Raw genomic sequence first — 15839 nt, 5'->3', positions numbered from 1 at the left:
CAAGTCGTTTCTAAACAGCGTCAGTATGACTTTCACCCGCTCTCAATGGACAACCTCTTATTTTAAGGGAAAGCCAGTCACGCTTTGCGTCCCACAGGGCTGGGTCCATTTCTACAGGTTGACTGGGTTCCTGAATGTTGCTGCTGCATTATCGTCAACACCGGCAGTTGGTGCTGCCTTCAAATAAGGCTGCATGATTGACTTTAGAAGAAAGTACACAGTATCCTTACCGTTTAAGTGGTTTAAATTGTGAGAGCACTGTTGTAAGGTGACTGACAATAAAAAAAGAACTTCACCTTGTCCCCTTTTCAAAAGTAGATGAATACTTTGACTCCTACTTTTCAATTACATGCTAGGTGGAAGAAAAGGGCAGAAAACTAACAACTAACTGACAAAAGTAGCTTTCATGGAATGAATTTCACCTCTCATAACTTTTAGAAAAAAATTCCACAAAGTCCAAAATACAATATACAGTGTAAGGGGGTTGTTTTAAATGGAATGCATTACAAAGCGCCATTCATTTGAATACATGAGTGTTTTGGCTGCAAGTCTGTTGTATAAATGCTTTGCCGAGAGCGGACCACGGAACCTTTCCCAAATCCTGAATCGAACAAACAAATCGTTGTCACCACATTCTCAAGCTGAACCGACTGTCAGCTCTGCCGTGACAAACCATCTGCATCCTGGTTAAAAGCCTCCTGAAGGACCATACAATACACATTAACAATCATTTTGCAATAACCCTGAAGCAGGTTGGTGTTTGCTGAGCTACAATATGAAGCTTATAGAAGATGTTTGAAGATGTGCTGAACTGAAGAAAACAAATTGAACAAGACTAAATGTGTGAAAGAATCTAAGGCCAAATAACAAATAAACATGTTATGGCCATTACGAGATTGCTTTACAGTGTGAGTGCTGACTTTCATTAGAGAAACACCTAACTCAGACTTGCACTTGAATGAGGAAAACCTCAAAGGGTCATGAGGGAGTGCAGTCATCTCAAGTTTGAACTAAAACAGACAAACACACAAACAAGCCCAGTACCTTATCCTCTGACAGGTGGTTTGGATATTAAAGCAACATATAACTGGTTCAGAAATCTAAAGAAAATACCTCAGAGAAATGAGCCTTTGATGTTGAAGCAGAGCCTCGGACTGGCAAGTCGGAGATTTGGGTTTGTTTTCCATTCGGTTATACAACAAAAGAAAGGGAGTATTTTAAGATGCCTTCCTCCTCCGTCTCTTTGGACAGCTTTCATTTACTGGGGGGGGGGGGGGGGGTACAGACCCTCCTCTTTGCTTCACTGAGCAGTTTGTATAATGTTCTCATTGATTTCAGCCTTGGCATCACGGATGACACCTCCACACTGGCCAGAGTGAAAAAGGAACTACCTCATTTATCACTATAGCTCAGAGTAAGCTGAGGCTGTGTGTGTGTGTGTGTGTGTGTGTGTGTCTGTGTGTGTGTGTGTGTGTGTGTGTGTGTGTGAAGGTAGAAAGACAACTTTAGAAAACCTAGGTAATATGTTTGACTATATGTGCATGGGTTATGTTATGAGGATGTTAAGAGGGCAGATGCCTTTTTCAGGACAAAGAGAACAGCTTCACAGAGAACAACACTACAAGAGTGAAAACAAATAAAACCCCACATAAGTCAACTTCCCTCCTCCAAAACTAGACAACAAGGACATGCGGACAAAGGTCGCATTGATATGGGCAGTGACACACGGGTGGCAGCTGTACACATCATGCCATTCAGTTGTGGCTGCTGTGAAAGGGGACTTTGTCAGACAAGGTTGAGTCTGGTGATGTTCTCTCATACTGCGGGGAAATGTGGTGAAAAATAATGCAAGTATTTGTCCATCTATAACTGATGCTGCGAGTTTAATACTAAAAAAGATGCATAAAATCAAAACAGTGTTTCACAAGCCTGGGAATAAAAGGACAATGATGGTGGCTTATTCAGGACAGAACAATTGTACAAGACATTGTACATTTTTAGATTGTTTTTTTGTTTAGTTTTTTTTGTCAAAGTTACATCAAACCTAAAAACAGACACTTCTATGATGGAGCGTTTTGTGATAAATCAGAAATTTATTTGGCCGACCAAATTCACATTACCCTTGCTGACTGACTTCCAGGCTTTACTAACAAATAATGTGTGTTTCTCATCCAATTTCTAAAGTTTTAAATGGCTTCCTTTAATGTAGTCCCAAGAAACTATTTTCAGAAGTGTTTAGAAATAAAATAAATAATAAATCACACTACATGTTTACATAGGTCTCCATGGATTACAACAAGTTTCCTATCCTGGTGATTTTTATACAGCACTGGTATCAACTTGAAACCATTGTTTGTATGGAAGGGGGAAAATTTGTCTCATTACCTGGGGGAAATCCTTGGAAAAAAGGACACACGATTTGTAGTCAATGGGCTAAAACATTCAAAACCGCTGCTATGGTCCTTTAAACTCCAATGGCAACAGTGGGTTTGCTCAGGAACTAAAGATGTATCACAGCTTCTCTTATTGAATAAGTGTATGGATTGTGTTTCACTTTATCCTCCTGTCCCCTTCACTTACATACTTTACAGAGTTCAAAGAAATGACATTAACCTTAATAACCTTAACAGAATATGTAATTCAATTTGGCTTGCAGCAGTGGAAAACGTTGGCCAAATGAAGAGGAGATATCCTACAGTCATTGAAACATGGATACTGTGCCCTGTGCTTTCTTTACTCAAGTGACAGTGATCTACCACTTCAGATTACACAGTGCCAGAGAGATTCAGGGAATTGTCATTTGGGATTCCTGATGCTACTGTACGGCAACCCTGTGCTCCTAGCATAAACCACAGCTACTTTATGGCATAACACTCACATTACCATGGGCCTTTCACAAAACACACACGTTACTGCACGTTGTCACTCCCTGATGTAAGTCGAGTGCAGATTTGAGTCGTGGGTGCATCACTTTGCAACAAGTGAAGTTGTGAGTTGCGCATGTGTCACTTTTCAACAAGTAGCATACAAGATGCTAATGAGAGACTTCTGTAATGTCAATACAGTGAAAAAACTTAACAAAATGTGTTCACTGCTGGCTACAAGTTAGCAATCAAACACAACAAAGGTTGTCACTTGAATGGCGTTTTGAGCTAACGTTAGCAATCAAACAATCATAGATAGCTAAAACGTTTCTGAAAGGATTCCCATTGTCTTTTTTTATTGTTATTTTTATTGTTTGTAATGAGAAAAGTTTAATATTTCATGGATTTCACAAATTTCAGTAGGACGTCTTATGACATAAACTCTGTAAATCTGAGCATGTGCAACTAACATCTTGACTCAACCAGAGCCGGTCTGACCCGACTCTCATCGGGTATGACACGTTATGCCTATCTATCTGAGCATTATCGACTCAAATCTGCACTTGACTTACATCAGGGAATGACACGTGCACTCAACGTAACCCAATTTAATTATATCCTCTGCAACATGGAGGAGAATTAATATATATACATAGATATATTCATGTTGATTCTTCCCTAAGCATATGCACTGTTTCTCCAGAAACTTGTTTAAAGCAACACTGGAGAACTTTCCCCGCTTCGGTCCCCCTACTGGTTAGAAGCGGAATTGTCAATACATTACATTATGCAAGTTTGCCAGATCAAGTAGGGGATCTGTAATTCGAATGAACAGACAATGTCCTGTAATGGACAATTCCGCTTCCAACCTATAGGGGGACAATATATTATTATAAAATATATTACCAATAATTTCAAAACCACCAGAAAACATTCATCCTAAACAGAGAAAAGGAAGAGAAGTAGATAAATTAGCATGCCTACCTGTATCAGCGACATGTTACTGAGGTCCAGTCTGAACAGGTAGTTTCTGGATTGAGGAGAGAGAGGAAAAAGGTTATATGTGAGTGAGTGCATAATATAACAAGACTTTATCCAGTTTAATAATGCAAATTAAGCATCAGAGAACAGACGGTTCATTTTAGCAGCTGTCAACTTAAAGCAAAGCCGATTAAAGGCCACACTGTAACTGTCCATCAGCCTAAGTCATTGTATTTAGGTTTATGTGAGTTGTGTGGTTTTGTAAGTAAATAAACTATTGGTTGAATTTGTTTGTTTTTAACCGACAAATTTGGCTACACACAGATTAAAAAAGCACAAAGTAGGCATGCACACACAGACACACACACACACACACACACACACACAAACACACACACACACACACACGTGACATGACATAATTCTGCCAAAGTCTTCGCTTCTGCCAAATCTAAAATGAAGGTAATTTGTTAAAGTAGTTTCGGGATCAGGGCCACGCCTAAACCACACCTCTGATCACCAGACAAACCTACAAAGCCAGGCTTGTGTCTCTGATTGCTTGACCCACCCTCATTTTCCCTCTTCTTCATCCATCTTCCCCCTCATCCCTTCCTGCACATCTCTGTCATGTCTCATTGAGGTACCGTCTGGGGGTCTGTAAACTATTCGGGCAAAAACTGCTTCTGAGACAGAACCCCCACTCTGAGTCTCCTCCACCCGGTCATCATGCATCCTCCCAGACCAGCCATTGGACGACATCCACATCAATTTATCTATCTGCACATTCATAATGTTCATCTGCAAATTCATGATGTTCATTAAATCTTTAACTAACACATAGTTGTGGCGTGGTCCATGCTGGTGAAGCTTTGACTTTGTCCAACAAGGCCTCAGCGGAGTACTTAAGAAGTATCATTACCCAAAAATGGCAATGCATGAGTAAGTCAGAAAGGTTTTAACATTCTCAGTTATGTGCTCTGTGGGATGAAAAGCTGAGTGGATTTACAGTCTCTTACCTGGCACCAACAATAAGCTCATTCCTAGTCAGGTCAAGGGTGAGCTGGGAGAAGTCTCTCACGCCTGGGCGGGAGAAAGTAGAAATCCACGGACTGAGCGCTGAGAGAAAGAAAGAAAGTAAGAAAGAAAGGTTATTTAAAGTTCAATCATGTTGAAGTTTACAACATCAAATCAATACACCTTTAACGTTGGTGTATCTTTATGTGGAAAATAGTGCTGCAACAATCAGTTTATCAACAGAAAATGAGTTAAAATGATGGCAGCGACAAGGAGATTTGATTAATTTTGTTTCTTAAATGTAAGGATTTTTTAAATTTTCCCTTTTGATATTGTTTTAAATTGAGCATCGTTGGATTTTGGACTGTTGGTCAAATTAAAAAAAGCAAATTAAAGATGCCCCCTGCCCTCTGGGAACTTGATTAGATTGTTTTATTATTTTAGGCATTTTCTTGACTAAACAGTTAATCGATTATTCAAAAAAAACACTAATCTATAATAGGAAAAAGTATTAGTTGCAGCTGTAGTGATAATAAGTGCAGCGGGAACGCTTTCTGCACTGCGATCTTGTCCCCCAAAGGGAGGGACAAAGCTGTCTCAGGCCCATCAGGCACAAAATCCTGATACAACCTGACGTTGGAACAAACACAGCTCTGCGTACATCAATGTGCTTGAAACAGGCTTTTACAAATCAAAATTTCAAAGCAGCGGAACCTGGTGGGGCTTTTAATGTCAATTTGAAAACTGCAGGAAAAGTGACTTTTCAATTCAATCTTTGTATGAACCCATAGCGCAGAACTTTAAACAGATTTCCCCACGTGGGAGGTTTGCGCAGCATAAAAGGATTTATAATGTTTCCAATGCTGTACATAGTATCACAGCGGTTGGTGAGAATTCAGATTCCCCTAACCAATTTAAAAAGCTGTCTTAAATAGCTTTCAGACATTTCCACAAAGCTTTGGAAAATACAAACAACATCGCTGTGAATGATGATTCCAACACTGCACGTCTGTGAATTAATATATACAACTTTATAAAATATAAAGTATTTATAAAACCAAGAAAAAAAGGTTTAGTGGTGGTGTGCAAAACATTTTGCCATTCTGCTGATAATTCTATCCAGTAGGGAAGCAGTCATCAAACATTTAAAACCTTAAACCTTTTTCTTTTAACATTTCAGTAGCCTGTATAGCTCAAAGCTACAAGTGCCAGACTTCATCAAAGTGTTGGAAAAAGTCACAACGAACTATGAAACGACTCTCCATCATGCTAAGGGACAGGCTTTACAATTGACAGGGCCCATATGGCTCAGTCATCTGCAAACATAACTAGATATACAAGTGATAAAAAGACAGAAGGCCGCAGCAACAGTACAGTATGGTGCTTTTGATTTAAGATACAGACACGATACGCATCCATAGGAAACGACATACACAAGAACACACACACATACTGTGATTAAGGGTGCCAGTATTGACAGGGGACTTCAGTGAAATGAAAATTATCTGCCACAACCTGTTTTGTCCAGATGTTGTATCGGATGAGGAAGTTTTCACTGAGCTGCTGACGGACTGAACTTGACTCAAGGTTTTGTAGTTATGCAAGCAGGTCTGAATCAATCTTGCAATGAAAGTAATATTCAATAGAGTGCAATTTTCAAATGATTACATAAATAAAATAAAAAGTTCTATAATATCCTAAACAGCTGGGCACTATGGTTTTTAAGAAATGTTACTCAAAAAGGAGTCAGTTGATTTTGCCGGGGCTTCAGCTCCGACAGTTTTGAGTGCAGCCCAAAATGTATTTTGAAAACTTGACTGACAAATATGAAACATGTAGCCTATGTAAACCCCACAAAATCATAATTTGCCTTATTTAGCTGTGAAAGGCATAATTTTCTGAGAAATTAAAGCCAAATCTAATCTATTGATGCCATCAACACAATGTTTAGGAGGGCAATACTACTGATGTAGTTTGAAGTTACCCTACAATTAATAAAACCCAGGGGTTTATAAAAGCATTAAGAAATAATAATAATTATGAATACAATAATACATTTATAATTTATCATTCAGGTGAATAATTGTCATATCCACATGTACTTACCCCAATAAAAGATGCAAATAAGAAGTTTCACTTCCAGCATAAATTTATTTTAGAAAAAGGTAGAACTACAGTAGGTTTGTGAAAATAAATTCACCAGAATACAGGAAATTAAGTGTTGAACGCTTAAAAAATGTATGGGGGTGGACGCCCAGACCCCCCCGCATCATAATTCACCAAACAAATCTGGAAACAAAACCTTAGCCTTTGGGTTGCCAGGCCAGTTAAGCAAAATATTGGTGCCATCTAAATGACATGTACAAACCGGGGCTAAAATGAGCATTTATTTACAAGCTGGGCAAGCAAATCGGGCAAGCCAATCGCTGTTTTGGATTGCATTCAGTTTATTTAAAAGGGTCCGGACTAAGCCCCAAATCTACTCAAGTCCTATGTATGCAATGTTTCTATACTATACTATGTTTTTGGAATGTTCATATGCAGTGCAATCCGCACGGAAAAGATTAAAACGCACAAAGTCTGAGTGAGCAATATCTTTCCAAAACTAGCTTACATTACTTCCACTTTTCTCTTAACTCAAAAGGGGAGCAACTCAATAAACGTCAACTGCATCACGTCATAAAACGTGATTGTAGTTTTATACAGTACATTAAACATGAATAAGACTATAAATACAGGTATCAATTTTTTGACTTTCGGAAAATGGTTATAATTTTAATCATACCAAGCAAGTTAAAAAATAGGATATTTTTAATGAATTAGCAGCTAGAAAAGTCATAGTGCCCCATGCACTGCCTCAAGCAACAACATGATAGACAGTCAGTTAACAAAATCTCTACTCTCATTGAGAACATTAGAGAAACATACACTGTGTGCTACAATGATTTGTAACTAAAACTAGCCACATTATAGAAGTAATGTGACCTTTAAAATAATAGACTGTAGAACATTTCTATCCACACATGATTTAATCACTGATAACCTCAGCAAACATAATAAATCACTGGACAACCCAGTGTAAGTCTAATACCACGCAGGCCATATCCTATTCATTCTATAAATATTTATATTACACATAAGTGTATTCCATTTCTCACATTCAAGCATGCATCTACTATTTGGGTTGACCATCTCTGACATGCAGGGTGGGAGTAGAAACCATGCAAGGCCAGTGCAAGGATGCAAGTGGGACCATCTGTATATCACTGTCTGATTAATGGCGGCAGAGGCCAAAGCTGGAGGAGCAGAGAGGAGCAGGGAGTGTAGGTCGTCTTTAGCCTCACAACCTTATGTAAACAGACCTGAAGTTGAATTACTATAAAGAATCTAACACAATCACAGGTTTACACACAGCACGTGTGAACAGAGAGTGTATGTGTATATAATGTGTATAGCACAGCAACACCTCATTAATGATCAAAAGCATATTGGTACACAGACACTAAAAGTTGGAAATGTGGACGACACAATTGCTGTGCAGTTTCATCATCATGAAAAGGCAACTTTCACATGAATGTACAAGACGATCCGAGCTTTTCAGTTATAGTACATGATTCCCTGTTTAACGTTTTTTATTATGAGGCATCGTAACGTTTTTTGTTGCTTGAGCGGCATTTGTGCAAAATATCTCAAATACTGTCACATATTTAATGACAAAAATGTCGAATGGCCAAACATTGCAAAACTATATTAATTTTATACTCTAGCTATCCTTATCGGTAACTGCTGGCAACATACTTTTACAAACCATTTTAAATTGCAACAAACAAGAACAAACCATTAAATAGCAGATTCACTCAATTTTAAAATGGTTCTGATGATCTAACTTCAGGCGCTCCGCTATGTTCAGCTTATTAGAGAGTCCTGTTATAACTAAGTTATAAGTCTTGTTTTAACAGACTTAAAACACACTTCAGCTGCTGCCCAGGTAAGATGAGCCCAGGTTTCATGTTCTTTGTTTCTTAATTTTCTCTCTCCTGTTTCAATACTATTTCTCAAAAATCATCCTAAAAAAATCATTACCAGCTTTTAAAGCAATTTTGTCCCAAAGAGTTTGTAATATGTCAGTATACTAAATGCGTCAATAGGTTTCAAAGACAGCACTTGCCAGATCATTGTACAGCTCCTGAAACCCCTTCCTTACTCCCATTTCCCCACTTCACAAAGGGCCAGGTGTGCTGAAGTGAAAAGGTGTGCAAGGGTTAATCTCTCTGGAACTTCCTTTTCTAATTCTTACACAGATACTTCCATCACTTTTCATGTTTATTAAAGAGTGCAATATCATGAATGCCTTCCTGGAGCGACAGTCTGAAAGCGTGCCACATTATCGGGTCTTGCCAGTGTTCCTTACAGCAGGCTTTTCACACCACCTCACACAGACTAAAGTGCATATGTATTGTATATGTCCATGTAAGTGTGGATATAGCTCCATTACCTGGTCGCTATTGTAAAAGTATCCTGCTACCACATATGTATATAGGTAAATCAGTTTTTTTTAGTTTTATTTAAAAACAAAAAAAATCTACTTTTGGTTAATTATGTTGTCATTTACTGTTGTATGCGTTGTAGTTCCGGCAATACTATGTTGCTAATTTAGAGTAGAAGGCAATTTAATGCTAATCTCAGTGCAGTCTGTTAGGGTAAAATACAACCCACATCTAGCCAAACTCTAGCCCCGCCCCCACGTTACACACTAAAAATATTTGGAAAACATCCAGAAATAGAAAATGATGTCATTTAGACAGTCTGCTTAAGTGACTTATTCTCCCCATAAAACAAGACCATTAAAACAGAGCATATGACATGAACCATAAAATAAGAATGTGCAGTGGAGAAATAGATAAGAGAATTATGGGAATTATGCATACAGAAGCATTATGCACCTAACGGTAAAAACAAGAGTTCTTAGCATTCAGTTCAGATTTTAATGTGGAACATGAATCACTTGAAATTCAAACTGAGAAGTATTATTAACATATAAACATGTCCCCACATCATGAATACAGCTTTATAAGCTTGTAAAAAATAAAGAAAATAACGTTAGTGTTGTCAAATTTGATTCAGCAGCATGCAGAGAGCTCTTGAACCATGAGCTTGTTTACTCTTAGAAAGGCCTCTGTGACGGTGAGGGGTCTTTCACTGAATGACATTTATCCTCCTGCTCACAAGTAGTTTTATATGCGCTGTTCACTCTTTCCCCTCATAACTGTCTGGCCAGGTGGTAGAGCAAAGAATGGACAAAAAAGCAGGATGAATATGAAAGCCCCCTCCCTCATGGTTGACTCGCTAGCCCCAAGATGGTCTTGATGAACGATTATTGCATCACCCCCACCCCCCCGCAAATGGTTGGCAGATGGATTAATGCATTTGCCTGTGGTTGACAGAGGGATGAAGAGAAGGATGAGGATGGTGGCTGAGACATTTGTCTCACACAGACATAAATCATAACTTCTCTCCTTCCATCTTTTTAAACATTTGGCTTCTTCTCACACAACTAGCATGGTGGCAGAGTGAAGTGGCATCCGCTGGAAAATGACAAAATATTATCAAACTGAGGGAATCAGCTTAAAACCTGATGGAATGTAAGATTCTCCCAAGTTGGAGTTTAGAGGGAGCTATTTGATAAAGATCCATCTTACCTTCATCTAATCCCTCTAAATTTGAGCCGCTGGGTTTGTCTGCCTGCTGGCGCATCCGACTTTGTCAATTTGAGCTTGGATGATGGTGTCAGCCATTAAAGGCATGGTGCAAACTCAAATATAGAGAGATTTGATACTGAAAAGCACACATTTCACAGGTGTAATAAATTTGGCATATAATAGACCCTCCCAAGACTAAGTGGAAATGGACAGTTCAGGGTATGGCCGCAAAATTAATCAAATTTTAATCACAATCACGATTTTGGCTTCCCATGATCAAATTTGCATGATCAAGTGATTTTTAAAATTAGTCTTTTTTTTTTTTTTTTTGATTATGGATATTTGATCATGTGCCAGTCAGAGTGGTTCCCTGCACCTTGTAGCTTAGTTTCTAGATGTAGAAAGTCACAGAGGATAGAGTAACGTGAGGAAAATTCCACAACAGATAGCAGTCGGTCACAAGGTTTACCAGTTTACCGGTAAACGCAACATTTTGTCCCATCTGTGTTGTTTTTCAGACAACAGCAGTGACCAGTGCTAGTTAGTGTCTGTTAGTTCACAGGGCTCTAGAGTGCAACTAACATTTGCCCTCTCGGTCTCAACGGTACACCTAATTCCTCGCATCCGCTGCCTCTCCACAAACAAAGCAATGCTGTTTACATCGATATGGTTAAATTTTGCGTTACATGACCCATTTCTTCTGTAAAGCTGTGCCTGCATTTGGATCTCCCCTCTTACTCTCCGCACTGTCCTGCCCCCTTTAACTCACACACGGCTACCCAGCAACAGAGACACAGCGGCGACATTTGTTCACCGTTTTAGTTAGTAACACAGCTGAATATTGTTATGCATGAGAGGCCAACCTGTATTATTTTCAATCTGGGAAGATTGAGTTTGGAGGATTTAATGCTGGGGAGTGTGGCAAACTGGTTTACCCAAAGCCAAAAGAAGAAGGCCAAATTACAGGTGTTGGCCATGTCAGGGCATGCGACAGCAAGGGGTGGGGGGGGGGGCGCGCTATAAGACTTTGAGCCATGAAATGTTAGGTCTCAGTTCAGGGACATTTTGGCCTTGGTTTTTCAGTTACTACTGTTGCTAACGTTAACGTTTCCTGCAGTGTAACGTGTTATTAGTGTTTATAGCGTGACATGCAGCGATGTTTCTGTTGCCTCTAACGTCTGTTTTGGAGCATCAGAGAGCAGCGTAGACATTTAAGTGACACAGTAATGAGGTACCTAAATGCGCGTTGATATTTCGTCTGGTAGATAACGGGCATCCAACATATAACTTCAACATAAGAGTAATGTAGCACAAAATGGATGCACAATATGGATGTGAAAGCAGTAAACATCCTATGTGACAAAATCAACAAATAATAATGAAAAATGAATCATGATCTCAATATTGATAAAAATAATCATGATTATCATTGTAGCCATAATTGTGCAGCCCTAGTTCTGGGTCCATATTTGAACTGGAGGAACATTTAGAACTGTAGCCCCCTGTTAGAGCCGTCATTCAGTCCACCACTTTTGTCCAGATTGAACTGTCCCAAAAACTATTTGATTACCATGACATTTTGTACAGACAGTACTGGTCCTAAAAGGAGATAATCTAATGACTTTGGTAATCCTCTGAGGTTTTTGTAGGGCCATCATGAAGTGCACATATATGGTTTTGAGGGAAGTGTCCAACAACTATTGGATGATTTGCCACAAAACTGGTACACATGTCCTCCACAGGTTGAATTGTAATAACTTCGATGATCATTGTTATCAAGCGCCTTAAATCGCGACTCAAGAGCAGAAGGGATCAGGCTTACTCAGTTTCAGCCCCAAGACTGTGGAATGAATTGTTTCTTCATGTCAGACTGGCCCCCAGTCTCCCGCTTTTTAAATCGCGACTAAAAACACATTTGCATTTCTTGGTTTATAATCTAGCATGAGAACTGTATGTTGTACTTGTCTGTTTTTTTTTCTGATTATTTATTGTTTCATGTCAATGTACAGCACTTTGGTCAACCTGGTTATTTCTAAATGTGCTTTAGAAATAAAGTTTGATTGATTGATTGTCAGATAAAATCTACATTGTCAAATATTCACATAATAACACCCGACCCTAAATCATATGTTTTATCATAAGCATTAAGATAAGCTATCTAGTTGAGTTCTCCCCTCAAGCGCTGCACTGTTTAATGAGCTATGTATGACACATATTGTACTGAAGGTGTCTGTCTATCCTCATCTTCCTTCAAGGAAATACACAGGAAAACAATGTCTTGTTAATAGGAAGAAGACTTGCTGAAAATAGGCGACATTAAAAAATGGTTATCTTCAGGGCAAGGTGGTCGATCCAGAATTGTTAACAAAAGAAATGGAGACCGCCTGCCATCTGGCAGATGATTCTGTGAATGAAGGATCACCTCCAGTGTCAATTAGCACACATACTGTATGACTGCACTCTGAATAAATTTACCTCAATTGACAGCAATGCTCTCTCTTTCTGAGAAGATTACTCACACATGAAATGTATCAAAAATCACAATTGTGGCTAAATAATGGCACAGGAATGAATCCATTCTGCAACATACAAATTGACATGCAATATATATTTAGTGTACGCAAATCTTTGTACAAATAAAGACAAAGCAAAACTATAAATGCCACATTTCGCTACGTGTTGCAGTGTTGATTAGTACTGAAGGAACAAAACTTTCTCTGCAGTGGCAGATCCTTTCACCTCTCAGCCTTATCTGGCAAAAATCCTTTGAAATCTGTTTTGTTTGGTCTTCTTCATATCAATCTCCGCCCTTCCCTGAGCTTCGTCTTCAGCCCGCATTGTCTGTCCCGTTCTTCACTATCGCTACTATTCTACCTTTCGATTTTCACTGTGGCTGCACATACAGAGGGTGATAGTTTGAGAGAATGCCTCAGTAGAGCACAACACTCCCTCTATCCCTTCATTTTTTCAACCCCTCCACTACTCCATCCTTCCCTCTCCCCTCCCACTTGACTGAACTCAGATAGGGGTCGGCAGGTTACGGGGAGAGCTGAGAAAGAGCCCGGGCAGACTGGGGACTGAGCAGCCACAGGAGGAACGGCGCTGGGGCCAGGAGGCTAATAGCCCCTCAGTCAGCGACCGGTAAAGATTCTGGCTGCCACACAAAACAAACAGTGAACCAGCATTCAAAGCTGCCGACAATTTGTCAGAGTCCAATGTGTTGGTAGAAATGTAAGCAATATTTTTTTTTAAAGAGTGTGACAGAGAGCTGACTACATCTGTCAGAGTAATAACCTCTTGGTTTTCAAACATGGGTATCTGTTGCAAAAAATGTCAAGCAATGGCTTTATTCAAACATGACAAAACTGTAAGGGATGGTGCCTCAATATTTACTCACCATTTGGCCCCTGGCACGTAAGAGGCAGCAGTGAGGCTCTTGGAGAGGTGCCATCAGTTGGAAAAATAATGAGAGCAATGATGAAGAGTGAGTTCTCTAACAGGCTGTATCAGTGATTTTTCAGGTAAATTGCTGTGTACGTGGGATAACTAATGTCCATCGTGAGGCCAATGATTGCAGGATTTTTACTAGTCAAGTAACCCTGAAGATAAAGCTCTGAATAAGGCACACAGCTGCAGATATGTTAGCTCATGGAATAAATCCCAAACTGCACATGCATCATTCTTAAAGGATCCTGCCTTCTTTAGTTATACTTGTTTTTCTGCTTCCTAGTTCAGTCTGTCAGTCTTTAACTTGTATTTGATCACATTCTGTTATTAATACTGTAAGGAGTTGGCATGAATTAAGTTGAAGAAAATGTAGCGAGACTCATAATCTGACGATTGTTAGAGTTTTCTCTAGGCTTTGGCCCATTGTATGACTTATTAATATCAGCTTATACTTATAGTACTTAACTTATTAAACTGATTCTATTTGTGTGCCTGAGAAAGGATGTATATCTAAATCCATTACAGTGAGTTTAGGAAGGCAGAACAACACAAATGTTTTACGTCTTTCACTTCACTGGCATGCAATGACATAATTTATCCTCTATGGAGATCTGCAATTCTGCTGGAGATGCTAAGTTGTGCTGATTCCAGAAGTTTTTGAAAAGAAAAAAGCACAAGAAAGGGTTAAGATAATGGCATTACATTTAGGGAAAATTCAAGGAAATGTTACCAGGTCTGACGCAGTAAATTTGTGGCCTTGATTTTTGTAAAAAAGTCACTCTGGGAATGACAGTGGCTATCTAAGGAGACAATATGGACACAAAAAAGCAAAGAGAGCAATTTTCCTGATTCCTTACTTTCTCGTTAAACATTTTCTATTCTATGATCGTCTTGCCATCTCTCTGGCCAGCATCATACATCATACCGTGCCATCAGAGAGTGAGAGGCTGGCTCCTGCAGCACGCTAAACTTAGCTCCATTCAGATACCTGATGAATGGCTGCAAATACACCACAGCTCTGATAGCACCACTCCAATTAGCCCATTGTAATCATGAACAAGAAGAGAAACAGGGTGGCAAAGCACAACCAGATTGTAAAAATAAAAAATAGGATCAGAAAATAATGGAGAATACTTTTTCTTTTAAGTGAACATTTATGTCTTACAGGGGCATTGCTCTCATGCTGCTCAAGAGCCCTTCACATGGCGACACGACGGCTAAACGACGGCACCATTACCCAAAGGATGAATGAGATAGAAGGACTTGAACACAGCGTGCGATACATTTTTGGGCCTATTATAGGAGCATTAAAGAGCAGGCTGAAAGAGAAAAGGTGATTGCGAGTTTAAGAGAAAAGGAAAGGAAGAAGGCAGAAAGAGAATATAAGACAAGGAGCATGGAGAGGAGAATGAATGAGAGGAGTGGAGATAAGAGAATAGTTCAGGCAGGCAGGTCACCAGAGAGGGTATAAAAAGCAAATGGAAAAGACAAGGTTTTCAAGGAATTGAACAGGAAATGAACAACAACGCTAGCAGTTTCTATTCTCCTTTGTCTCTCTCCAGAGTGATTTGAGCAGAGCAGATGACCCAGGCTGGAAAGCAATCTAATCCATCAGACAACTCCTCCTTTTCTCTGTAAAGGAGGTAGTGAAAGCCGAGCCAAAGGTCTTATTATCAACCATCACTTTCCTACACACACTCCCTTATGAAACATCTTGTTGCCTTGATGGATATTGCTGCTCTGGGTGTGATGAAGGAGCAGAGTTTATCTATTTCTCTTCCAAACCAGGCTGACCCCTTTACACACACTCCAAAACCAGTTCTCTGGGCCTCAT

The 15839-nt window shown here is 39.4% G+C and overlaps 1 protein-coding gene across 4 annotated transcripts in view; it reads right to left on the bottom strand.

Annotated features, from left to right (window-relative positions):
* Window positions 1-15839, bottom strand: part of sema5ba (sema domain, seven thrombospondin repeats (type 1 and type 1-like), transmembrane domain (TM) and short cytoplasmic domain, (semaphorin) 5Ba) — a 159053-nt gene that overhangs the window by 73627 nt on the left and 69587 nt on the right. For all 4 annotated transcript variants that reach the window (XM_034884969.1, XM_034884968.1, XM_034884967.1 and 1 more), the window contains 2 exons: window positions 4862-4961; window positions 3849-3894 (listed from right to left, as the gene is read on the bottom strand). In XM_034884969.1, coding sequence (XP_034740860.1) covers window positions 3849-3894; window positions 4862-4961 — 146 coding nt within the window. The remainder of the gene's footprint in view (window positions 1-3848; window positions 3895-4861; window positions 4962-15839) is intronic.

The sequence above is a fragment of the Etheostoma cragini genome, chromosome 11 (genome assembly GCF_013103735.1).
Source record: "Etheostoma cragini isolate CJK2018 chromosome 11, CSU_Ecrag_1.0, whole genome shotgun sequence".
NCBI lineage: Eukaryota > Metazoa > Chordata > Actinopteri > Perciformes > Percidae > Etheostoma > Etheostoma cragini.
Note: the sequence above shows the minus strand (reverse complement) of the source record. Positions and strands in the feature narration are given on the sequence as shown.